Source organism: Melozone crissalis, unplaced genomic scaffold, assembly GCF_028551555.1.
Source record: "Melozone crissalis strain CALT ecotype California unplaced genomic scaffold, PUWL_Pcris_2 ptg000019l_1, whole genome shotgun sequence".
Lineage (NCBI taxonomy): Eukaryota > Metazoa > Chordata > Aves > Passeriformes > Passerellidae > Melozone > Melozone crissalis.
The window spans coordinates 5,774,322-5,786,440 of record NW_026535797.1 but is presented as its reverse complement, the minus strand read 5'-3'; the positions used below and the strand labels follow the sequence as shown (position 1 = coordinate 5,786,440).

Sequence of the window (12,119 nt, the reverse complement as noted above, 5' to 3'; positions counted from 1 at the left end):
AATGTTCCCCTGACAGAGGAGACTTCTCTGACCTCAAGAAATCGCTGTTTTGTGGGATTTTGTGTCTGAAGTGCTGGAGCGGGACAGGGCTGGCCCCAGCATCAGCCCGGCACCACTGGTGGCACTGGGACACTCAGGGACATGAGCCACCAGAGAGGGTAAGGACAGTCACCCCCACAGTGCTGCTGTGGCCTCCTTTCATGTGAACACCTGAGCAGCTGAGCTGCTGTGAGCACTGTCTGCTGATGGGGGTGAAGCCTGCCCTGCTGGGAGGCACTGGGAGGAAAGGCAAGTTGAGAATGGGCTGACAAGAGAGGATGGGGAATGTAATAATCCTAATACCCCTTACCAAGGCTTTTCATCCACAGAGTTCAGGATGGTTCACAAAGGACACCCTGATAATCACCCTGTTTTTTTTCAAATAGGAGAACAGAGGCACAAAGTACAGAAATAACTTGACTGAGGTCACTGAGAAACAAATCTGCTCCATTTTCCACCCCAGTGAGCCATCAGTTAACCCAGGCACTGAGCATCACTCCCAAGCCCCGGGGGACCTGAGGCTCTTTCCCAGTCTGGCAGCACTTGGCCATGTGTCCTGCCAGCTGTTCACAGTGGAAAAGGCTCTCAGTCACTTCCTTTGCTGTGTAAGGGGAAGGTGTTGATCAGCCAAAAGGTGAAATGGTACCAAAGAACAAGAGGAACTTGGCACTTGTGAGTGCCCACAGAGTCTCGCTCCCTGGCTAACACTGAACTCAGAAGCAAAACAATGCACACCAACAGGAATAAAATTGTTTTGTTTGCACCATGGTGAAGCTACTCTGAAGTATAGGGAAATGTGAGGATTGCCCTGAAGCTGTAAAAATAATAGTCTGGAGAGGACATATGGTATCTTAAGGTTTACATTACTCCTGCATTACAACAGCAAATCTGCAGCATCACAAAAAGTGTTCAATAAAGTCTGAATCAGTTTTTAAATATTTGAAATCAATAAACAAAGGAGACTGCTGTTAATTTTTAAATTTTCAAATATTATTGAATTCAAATTTAATTATTCTGTATAAGCTTGCTCCTAGCCCATGAAAATCCCTGCATTAGGCAATATTAAGGTCAAGCAACACAGCCCTTGGCCATTACATTGGATGATTGCTACTGAAATTTGCCCAGCGGGGTCACACTGTGTTTAGTGAGTGGTGGGATTCAAGCCAAGCCCTATGTTAGGCAAAAAAGGCCCTATAATGAGACCAGGAGTCTGACTTTACAGCCTAATCTGAGACCACCAGGAATGGAAAACCTTTTCTAGACCACCTGCTGTAACAAGCAGGAAAAGCCAAGAGCCTTCCTTTTCTTTTGTCTCAGTTATTTTTCTAACACAAGATGCAAAAATTACCTTTTGTGTAATGTCAAATAAAGGGAAAAGATAAAAGGGGATAATATTTAGCTGTTCTTGAGGGACTCATGGAGCTTTTTGCACATTGAAAGGGAGGTCCACCTCTCTTTTTCAGTGCCCATCTAAGTGACTTTACCAGGTGGCACAGTAAGACACTGGCAGGAGCCAGTACTTGATGCCTCCCAATATTTTATACAGTTTTTGTGCTCATGCACTAGACTGTCTGCAAGGAAAGAAGTGACTGAGGCTTCTGGGAGAAAACCAGAAGCTGAGTCAGACATTTAACAACCTCTCACCATCCTTGTGAGAGACTGAGCTCTCTCACACCTCTGCTTCCAAAGGCTGGTGGAATCATCCAGACCTTGCAGACCAGAATATGTAAAGAGACAAAAAAAATCCTCTCTTGACTGGACATTTCTGTCAGCTGTTGTGTGAAATACCTAACCTGGTTTGAAGTAGTCTCCTGCAAATGTAATTATGGCAGGATTTGGGGTTTTTTTTCCTGTTAAACAGTTGTTAAGCTGCCTTCTGAAGAGAAAGGATTTATATCACTGAATTCTGCATGCATGTAGGCGTGTAGCTGTCAGCTCCCTCTGAGACCTGTGAATACCTTGGCCAATTTCAACCAGTAATTGAGAGGAAAGTGCTCAGAGGCATAAAGTCTCCCCATGTTTTGTGAGAGCAGTGTTTGGGTAATTAGTCACAATCGATTGTAGCCCAGACTAACACGACATGTGGTTTGTAAGCAGCAGGCCCCAACTCTAGATGATAACAGTGATAAGAACAAAGAGATGCAGAGCTCTGCAGCACAGCACTGCTGGAGCTGTGGGTGTTTGGTTCCCACTGCTGCTGTGGGACCTGTCAGTGTGTCTGTCTGTCTGTCTGTCTGGGAGATGGAGCAACAGCAGCCCCTTCTCCCAGCTGGCAGGAGGGCTGTAAGGACAGACAGCCATCTCTTGCTGCAGATATTGGGCAAACAAGCTCATGGCAGAGGTCCTGATTGCTGAGATGAAATATGCACCGAGCTCCCGTGGGGCTCTGGAGGCCTCACGTGCTGGTCTGGGTGCTTGGAACCACAGAGATCTCCTTGAAAGGCTCAGCAAAGCCCGATGGAGCCATTCACATGGAGGAACTGTGTGAGCACAAGCTGTTGTCATTAGGTGGAGATGGTTTGTGATTACATGGGCTCCTCTAGAAGCCCTCAGCCAAGGAGTCACGCACAGCCCTGAAGCGCACTGTGCTCTGCTTACAAATATTCTAGCAACATTGGAGCTGTTGAAAGAGAGCCATGGAAATAAAGTGTGAGGGGAAATGTTTCCTGTGCTAAAAGGCAGATCAGTGAGCAGGCAAGGGGCTAGCAAGATGTGTTTGCTTCTCCACAGCCAGTGCCTCCAGCACAGGAAGGTGGGGACCTTCTTGTCCAGTTCAGCAGGGACCTCCTGCTCCTGTCCCCTTCTCATCAGCACTTTCCCTGACACTTCCTTCTCCTCTCCTGTGATTTTCATTTGTCATTAAAATGAAGGCTTTCACTTCTGGACTCCCTTTCCTGCTTCATCTACTCACATTCATAATGGTTTTTTGCCAAGGGAGGGCTTTTAACAATTTAATGTGGACCAGATTTAGGTTGACTGGTGGAGAATGTGGACAATTTTGGTCATTATTTTCTCTCTAATGTGAACAAGGTTACATTTTTGCGCTGGAGTCACACAAAAATACATCCTCTGGAGAAAAAATAGCCCTGCTGCCTCTCCAGGTTGTATCTGCTTGTGGTATTTGGGCTCAGGGTGAGAGGCACAATCTCCTCGGGTGGACTTTTCAGCTGAATGCTTCACTGGACATGGAACTTACCTGGGGTGAAAGGATGAGTGAGCATCCATTTAATGCCATTTGTGAAAACCCTGCCTTGCTGTTAGGGAGATTTCATTTGGTTAAGTCCCTTTTGTGGTATATAAACCATCTGTGTGTGTGTGTCTTAAAGCTGTTCAAGTCTTTTCCCATCAGAAATGCCAGTTTGTTGGTATCAACAAACTCATTAACTCAAAACGTGTTTTCAAACAGTTGAAAGGGCCCTCTTTGCCCTGCCTTTAAATATAAAAAATACGGTTTCAAGTTCACTTTTCATTTAGAAATGTGAGTTATTATGAATCCCAGCTGTTTGGGGTTTGTCTTCCAGTTTTCAGTCACAGATTTTAAATCTTCAGCAGAGGCAAGTGCAAGGACAGGCACTGAGGACAGAGCAATAGCAGGGCAGAGCCTGGAGTCTGAGAAGGGACTGAGCAGAGAGATGTTCTCAGATAACAGAGGAGGGAGCTGAGAAAGTGGAGGTGAAAAATTGGGATTGAAATGCCAGCAACCTCCTGCAGATGCTCAAAAGGTGATTCCACTGTTCCTGACTTTTACCAAGAAGCCAAAACTGCTCTGGGGGAGCGTCTGTTCCCATCTCCATCTCCTGGTGGGTACAAAGGGTGATGATTCCCTCAGCCATGCCATGCTGCTGTGGGAGAGCATCCTCCAGATCTGCAGAGAGATCTCTTTGGATGTGTTTTTCCATTTTCACATATTTTTATCTGTGCAGTTTCAGGAGCCCAAATAATATTGAGGTGAAAATCAGATACTCCATAAATTGATGTGTCAGAATCAATGTGAGCCCCTGTGGGGTCCTTGTGTCACTGCCCTGGTAGCTCTCCATCCATCACAGGCCCCAGACCTGAGCTGTCCCTGAGCCTGTGGCTGTCCCATCCCACAACCAGGCTGGATGCTGCTCCTTTCCCAGCTAAGGAGCATTTTTCCATCTGATCTCAGCCCATCCTGAGGGCAGCTGCTCCAAAGGGAAGGACACTTTGCACTCCCATTCCCCCACCCAGCCACGGCTGCTTCCATGGAAGAAGGAGCCACCAGCATGACTGCTGCCTCTAAAAGAGCAGCCAGAAGGAAAGCTAGCAGCAGACAGTGGCCAGCCCACATCCTCTCTCCATTTGGGCTGGAGGATCTGTGCCTGCCCACAGAAAGAGCCTTCCCTGCAGCTTGTCCCACGGAGTCAGGGTGATCGTAAATCCTCCCCTCATTTATGGGCTATGAATAGGGCCCTGTCTGACCCAACCAGGGCATGGGGAAGCTATTAGACTTCAGAGCAGGAGCCTTGAAACACATGCCCGGATTCATCAAAGGAATAATGGAAAATAGTTTGTTCCACGGATTATAAGAAATTATGTTATTTCTAGCAATTAGGGATTTGCAAACTGTGCTTTTGAATATTGGGAAAGAAGGGGAGGTATCTTGTGATTTAAGCACAACACCAGGGGTTGAGGACCTTGGTGGCTTCCCAGGCAGGTGGCAGAGAGAGCATGGGGACATCCCTGTCTATCTGCTGTAATAACAGGTCGTGGCTGGAGATGCACCAGGGTCTGAATAGCTCAAAAATGGCACTGAAGGGAGAAATAATAATGAGATTAGGGACAAAATGGAACAGGCTTCTAGTGCAGACCTGCAGTGAAATCAACACTGTGCACAGTTGGAGCTTATGGTTCCTTTTCACATCCTCACTTGTCTGTCACTTCCCACCTTCGCCGCCACCGTGTCACATTCTCTGGGAATGTCAAATGCAAGTGTAATTTAACTTTCCTTTTATTCTATGCTGTCTGTCTTGAGGCAGAACAAGATCCTCTGTGCATGTATAGGTGTGCATTTAGCTCTGCATATGTTGGATCCCGTTTCCCATGTTGGAATTGCATTTCAAGACGTCAGTTCTTGCTGAGTTTCTGCCCCCTGGTCTGTCCTGATTTGTTTTCTGTTGTACAGTTCTGATGGGATGTAACTGTTATAGGTTATGTGTGGCAAAAAGGACAACAAATTTTTCAACAGCTCTCTGGTTCACTTCAAATAGGAGATGATGACTTATAATCAGGTTTTATTTGCTTGGGAGACAATATATTATCAGAGTTTGAAAGCAAATGAAGGAGAGAGAAATCATGGAGAAAAATGTTGCTAAGATGCTCTAAGCATTTCAGAGTTCCTGCACTTTAAGAGCTGAAATGACCCATACTCAGATACCATCTAAAAGGACAGAAAATTAGATAAAATATTTTTTTAAACCCTTGAATTAAGTTTTATAAGAACCTAATCATCCCCAAAACTGTCACTTAAAAAGCAGTACTGTACTTGTAGGTTTTAGATTTTGGTTGTTTTTTCATCATTCTTATTTGTGGCCATTATCATTTCCCAAATCAAATCAGATCATAATTCCAGATTGTTCAAGCAACCTGCCATGCCTGTGTGTAAATATGCAGCTCCAGACCTGAGCTGCAATAGCTAAATGAGCCCTGGCCAGAGAGAAGGGGAATAGCATTATTACTACATTGTGGTTTCCATGTCATTCCTGGGTTTGCTTAGCTGGGGTATCCATTACAGCCAGCCTGCAGATTTATTGCATCCAGCCTGGAGCAGCACATACATCTTCCAATGGGCAATAGTTCTGAAATTTCTTCTTCCAAGTGTTTGCCAGTCCAGTCTGATTTACCTTTTTTTTTTTTTTTTTGTTAAGCTTCCTCCTCATTTATCATCACAGACAGCTTGTATTGGACCAGGTTATTTAATTGGCTTGGCAGGATTTTCTGGGATCCTTTTTTTTAATACAGTCATGAAAACTGCTAGGCTGTTGTCTTCTTTTTTTTTTTTTAATTTTTATTTTATTAAATTCTGGAAAATATTTTGACCTGAAGGCTAAAGCTTCATATCCCAAGCAGTGCCAAGAATGTCCCTAAGAGAACTTGTTGTCATTTAGCCACTGGAGTCCCCTGCAGCATGTGTTTCCTTCAAATGCCTGCCATGGATCTAAAACTTTAGGTGAAGTGATTAATATCTGCATGGTACACACATTGTGCTTCTTTTGCTTCTAATGTAAACAAAACTCATCAAAAGCCAGTAATGCTTCAATACCTAGAGCAGTCAGAATTTTAAAATACAGGTAGGGTGTGAGGATGGGATGCTCCCTTCTTTAATACACTAGGGAAGCCAAAGAGAATTTTCCTTATGATGCCTATTCCTCTAAGTGGTCTCTCTTGTTTCCTCTTGGACCTAAGAAATCTGCCTAAGAAATCAGCAAGGGCTGAGCCAAGGGTCACTAATAGTGATGGGCAGGTCTCTCTGCTTTGCACAGATATTGTTAGATCAAGGTCAAGGCATAAATATATAGAAAAGACACATTAAACAAAAAAGACAAAATATGGAAGAGAATATATGGAGAATATATGTTTCATGTGCCAAGTGAAAAAGCCATATTTTTTATATATATATATATATATTATATATGGGGGTTTTTTCACCTGAAACACCACTATGGCAAGGGTTAACAATCATTCACTTTCTCTACTACTCAGAGAAATAATTTTACCTTCTGTGTCCACCTTCCTTATGAGCAAAACCAAATAAAGCTGATGTCTCTTGTCAGTGAATGCTTTCTGAAAGCTGGCTTTGCAAGGTTATAAAATATAAATTAATTAAATGGTATTGGTGTTAATTAAGAGACAAAGCCTCAGAAGATGCACTGCTAGGGTTTGGTCAAAATACAGTGGAAGGTTTTTAATAAGATTGTGTGTTCAGGTTTTACTTCCACCAGAAAATGATATTTGTCCTTCAGATTTTTCATACAGAGTGTTCTGTTAAGGCCACATCCAAAATGAAGTTATAATGGTGAAATATGAGTGCAAATATTGACTTTTATTTTTTATATGTCTTGTTCCAGGCAGAATATGAAATTGCTCCAGATGAAAAGCTGGGAGAGAAAGGGAAGGAAATCATGATGAAATACCTCACCCCAGAGGTAAGGGGCAGCCAAAGTGGCATTACTGAAGGAATTCTGCACGGCACACCTTTACTAAACAAGGTTGTTACAGGCTTTGTAAGCCAGACTCCTAAAATTTATGGTGGCAATCTCCAGTGAATAAACCTGCAAGTCTTACACAAACAGTCAGAGAGAAAAAAAAATTATAATGCAGTCCAGAAATTTACTTCTAAGGATGAACTGGACTTAGCAGGGGCTTAATTCATCTGTAGGTGAGCAGAGAGCTTCTCTGGTCTCTCCTCAGTGTACAAAGCTTTGCATTGGGAGTGTAATACAAAAGACCTGTTGCCAACAGATGCCCCAATTATTTCCTATCCAGCTCAGAAGTGGTGGTGGCATTTCATATTCTGTTGTGTAGGAAGCACAGGCAAAAATGGTTTTTCATAGCAGAGACTGTATTTTGGTACAGAAATTCCCATTTCTCCCCCAGCCCCATTTCCCCCAGGCTGGGGACATGCAGGGGACAGAGGGGTTGGGAGCTCAGAGGCTCTGTCACCCATCCTCGTGCCCAGGGTGGGTCCTGAGTGTTCCTCTGTGTCTGTGGGAAGGAGAGGAGCTCCTGGGAGCAGCATCCACAGGGTGGCACTCCAAACAGGGACACATGATGTGCTGCTGGAATTTGGGACAGGCTGCTCTGGGACCAGCCCTTCTCGGGGGGTTACAATCATTTCCTGACCACATTTCACCTTTGCTGCACAAGTCACTGCCAGTAAGCAGTAAACATCCAGCTTCAAACACAAGAGCAGCTTCAAACACAAGAGCCATCCTGGGATTTTTCCTAAGTTGCTTTCGTAAGAGTAATCAAAGATGTACAACTGCTGCTTCAACTATTTTACAAAAGTAATACATTTGACCTTCAGGAGAATTAATCACATTTTTGGCAGATGTCTTTCTAGAGGGCTTAAGTGGTACAATATGTTTTGGAGGTGCAGGGGCAGAGCAGACCACTCTTTTTCCACTCAGTCATTTTCCTACAATAAACTTTGATGCATATTTTCAGTTATCTCAGGCTGCATTTTGGGATCTGGTTTCATTTACTGGGCCTGGCTAGTTTCATGTGCAGCCATTGAGCACTGCCAGTATGAGTTCCTGCTGCCCATTCATTAGGGGCACGAAGTTCCACTGCTTTTTAAATCCACCAAAATGACCTTTTGTCTTAAAATTCCTGTCAACAGAGCAACAAACTCTGAGGGAAACCATTTCCCACTGCTCCAGCTCCCATCTGGAAAGGGAGAAAGGCATTTTGCTGATAGCAGAGCTAGTGAAGTGAGGGGAGGATAGCATTGCTTCACTTCAGCCAGTCCTGCTGCAGGTTTCCAAAAGCCCTTCACTGCTGTCCAGTGGCTCTCCTGCCATCCATGGTGCAGCCAGAAGCACATGGAATAATTTAGTGAATGTGCGGTGAAGACCAAGCTGAAAACTGCTGCTTCTTCATCAACAAAGAACAGTGGTGTTGCAGGAAGGAAAAATACTGGGACTCCAGAGCTGGAGTTTCCATTCTCTGCCATGCCCTGGACTTCTTATTTGACCTGTGTACCTGGTTTCTCAGTATGTAAAATTGGCACAGCATATTTACAGTCTGCCCTGAGACTTTTCTGGTATTTGCAAGTTACCTTAACAACTCTGAGCAGAAGGAAACTGGATGACCTCCAGTGGTCCCTTCCAACATCACCCATTTTGTGATCCTGTGAAACACAGAGCTACCCTCCTTCACTTGTAATCTAAAACTGCCTCCCTGCTGGTGGTGCTTTAATGTCTGCATTGGTCTTGCTGCACTTTTGTTCCTTAATGAGAAACTTCTGCTTGTTCCCAGAGGGATGTGGAAACCCTGCATAGCAGAAAATGCTTCCTGGAGGCAAGGGTGACTGTGCTGTAACAATGGGTTGGATACTGGACTTTCTGATAGGTGTCCCATGCAATGAATACTTAAAAAACCAGAGAAAGGCCTGGATTGATTTAATTTCATTTTAGATACCTAACTAAGGTAGTCAGGTTAGGAGTGCAGATGGCCTACTGTCCTTTCTTGTCAAGAAAGAGAAATAAGTATCTCCAAAGGACACATTAGAAGTCAATGATTGAAAGGACTGGTGTCTCAGTCCAAGCAGATGAATCTGGACCCAAATGTCCTAATGGAACATCATCCTGGCCAGCAAAGAAACCTTCTTTTCATTGGAATCAGCATTTTCTATTTAATAATCAGTCCCTTGAAAGGTACAAATTGCTGCTCTTTCTGGAGTCTTCTGCTTTCAGCTGAAAGCTTCTTTTAAGTAGGTGTGTGTCTGTGCTTCAAAGAACCTGATTGTCTTGATACAAAAAAAGCGTGACATGCAGCTTGACTGATAGAATAAAATTACAGGTTTAGTTCTTGGACAGATAATTCAGTCTTATAATGTGAGGAGTGTTTTTCCCAGAGTGCAGGATCAGAAACACAGTGAAAACAAAAAGTAGACTTCTCGCTCTTTAATATTTATAAATGATTTTTAGCTCTTGCTTCGGTTTTTAAAGGGCATACATATTTAACATAAAACGTGTCAGTGTATCACCCTTCCAAAGGGCGCTCATTTGCATGGGGAACATGCACTTTATTTAATAAAACATACACTTCTTGCACAGCAGAAAGGAGGAGAAGGCACTTTCCCAGATGAGCAGACATCCCAGCAGGACTCCCAGCCCCGTGTGAGTCACAGAGTCACAGCCTGTGAGACGTCTGCCCTGAGGCCACCCAGCAAACCCTGCCCTTGCCAGCATGCTGGAGCAAGGAGGTGCTTTCTCAAGTGATCACAGCTCAGGCTCTCCACAGCTTTGGCATCCTGAACAGCCCCTACATGCTTGTGGGGAAATTGAAATCTTAGTCCTGGTGGACAAACAGGTCAGGCTTCCACCATGTCCCTGACCTACAGGCAGCAGCAGTGACAAAGCCTGACAAATGCTGGCACCTGGAAGGAAACATGGGTGGTTTGGGTGGAAGGAAACAGGGGTGGTTTAGGTGGAAGGAAATGCGGAAGGTTTAGGTGGAAGGAAATGTGGGTAGTTTAGGTGGAAGGACATATGGGTGCCTAGGTGGAAGGAAATGTGGGTGGTTTAGGTGGAGGAAATGTGGGTGGTTTAGGTGGAAGGAAATATGACTGGTTTAGGTGGAAGGAAACATGGGTGGTTTAGGTGGAAGGAAATATGACTGGTTTAGGTGGAAGGAAACATGGGTGGTTTAGGTGGAAGGAAATATGACTGGTTTAGGTGGAAGGAAACATGGGTGGTTTAGGTGGAAGGAAATATGACTGGTTTAGGTGGAAGGAAATATGACTGGTTTAGGTGGAAGGAAACATGGGTGGTTTAGGTGGAAGGAAATGTGGGTGGTTTAGGTGGAAGGAAACATGGGTGGTTTAGGTGGAAGGAAATGTGGGTGGTTTAGGTGGAAGGAAATGTGGGTGGTTTAGGCCTCTCAAAGAAGAAGTACATAGAACAACCTCCCTAAGGGTGTAGTGGAGTCCTTATCACTGGAGGTTTTCAGGATGCTGTTGGGCACTGCATCGTCTCATCTAGACTCCCTTTCCCATGAAATCTTCAAAGGTCCCTTCCATGCTGAGCTGTCCCAGGATCCTGTGTACCCAGGCCCTAGGAAGTCAGCAGCATTCCCTCTCTCTTGCCTGAAGTTCACTGAAACAGCCACATCCAACAGCCTGTTCTGAGCTCTTTGATGGAAGGGAAATGTAAGATCTCCACACTAGAAACACCAAAATACAAGTGTTTTCATGGCTTCTGCAGCAGCTTTGCTTGAGGGGTCAGCAGGAGGGCAAAAAACCCACAGGAAGGGTGTCCTGTAGCTGAGGGAAACATTTTCTGAAGAATTATTCCTCCTCCGTGCACAGGAGCAGCACAATGGTTGTCACACCAGCCAGGCCAAGGTTTCCTGACTAGAGTCTTGCTTCTTTAAAAAAGGCTTTAACAATTTCCATGAAAAAGACACTTAAAGCTGCCTTCTTGACTTCATAAGCCCCTAGGGCAGAAGTCCAAGCCACAGGAAGTCTGAAATTTCTGAGGTTGTGAAATATGATGGTAAAATGAATTGGTCACAAATATTTCTTCCCTGTTTTTTTTCCTAATCTCAGCAGTTGAGTGGAAAAGGTTCAGTTTTAGGTCCAGTTCCATCTGTAAATGGCTCCATTGAACTGTTGAATTAAACTGAACCCAACCTGGCTTCATTACCTGACTGCTTCTTGTACTGGAAGAGCAAAGAGATATATTTACCTTTGTACTGCTTTTAAATTAGAGTTTTACGTCTCCACGCAGCATTTTTTCCTTCCTGCCTGACAGCTGCCATGCCTTACTCCACTAAATCACTATCCCACTATTTGCTTTTTCACTGTAAATCACCTTGAGAGACTTGAAGAGACGCTATATAAAACTAAATTGATTTGAAATGGCTCTTAAGACAGTCTCCATATGCCATTATAGTTTATATTTGGACTCAGCTGGGTACTAAAAATGTTACTGAACAGGATGTCTAATGTGTATTGTTATCCCCATTAAAATACTTCACAGAATATGAAGAACAGCAACAACATGAATTTTCTTATCTGAATTCCTGTCCAGTACCCTTTCCTCCAGGAAATGCACAGAATAAAGGCCATGTTTGCACTTTCTTTGCTGCAAGAGGTTGGCTGGGCACAGCAATAACCTCCTTACACCAGTCTGAGGCTATCAGTGGGGATTTTGGTAAACAAAACTATGTCTTTGTTTTTATGAACAATTATAGGATAAGGAAGGGAGGGAAAAGTCCCTTGAAAGGGCCTCTGGCTGGTCAGCAGTGATCAGCCTTCCACTTGTCTACTGGCAAAAATGTGCCTTTCTCTCAAACTAGTTGTTTATGGAGAAGAAAACATCTCCATAAGATGG

At 44.1% G+C, this 12,119-nt stretch overlaps 1 protein-coding gene across 2 annotated transcripts in view; it reads left to right on the top strand.

Moving 5' to 3' along the window:
- Positions 1-12,119, top strand: part of GRK5 (G protein-coupled receptor kinase 5) — a 151,394-nt gene that overhangs the window by 95,687 nt on the left and 43,588 nt on the right. For both annotated transcript variants that reach the window (XM_054276544.1, XM_054276545.1), the window contains one exon: positions 7,128-7,205. In XM_054276544.1, coding sequence (XP_054132519.1) covers positions 7,128-7,205 — 78 coding nt within the window. Of the gene's footprint in view, positions 1-7,127; positions 7,206-12,119 lie in introns of those variants that run through there.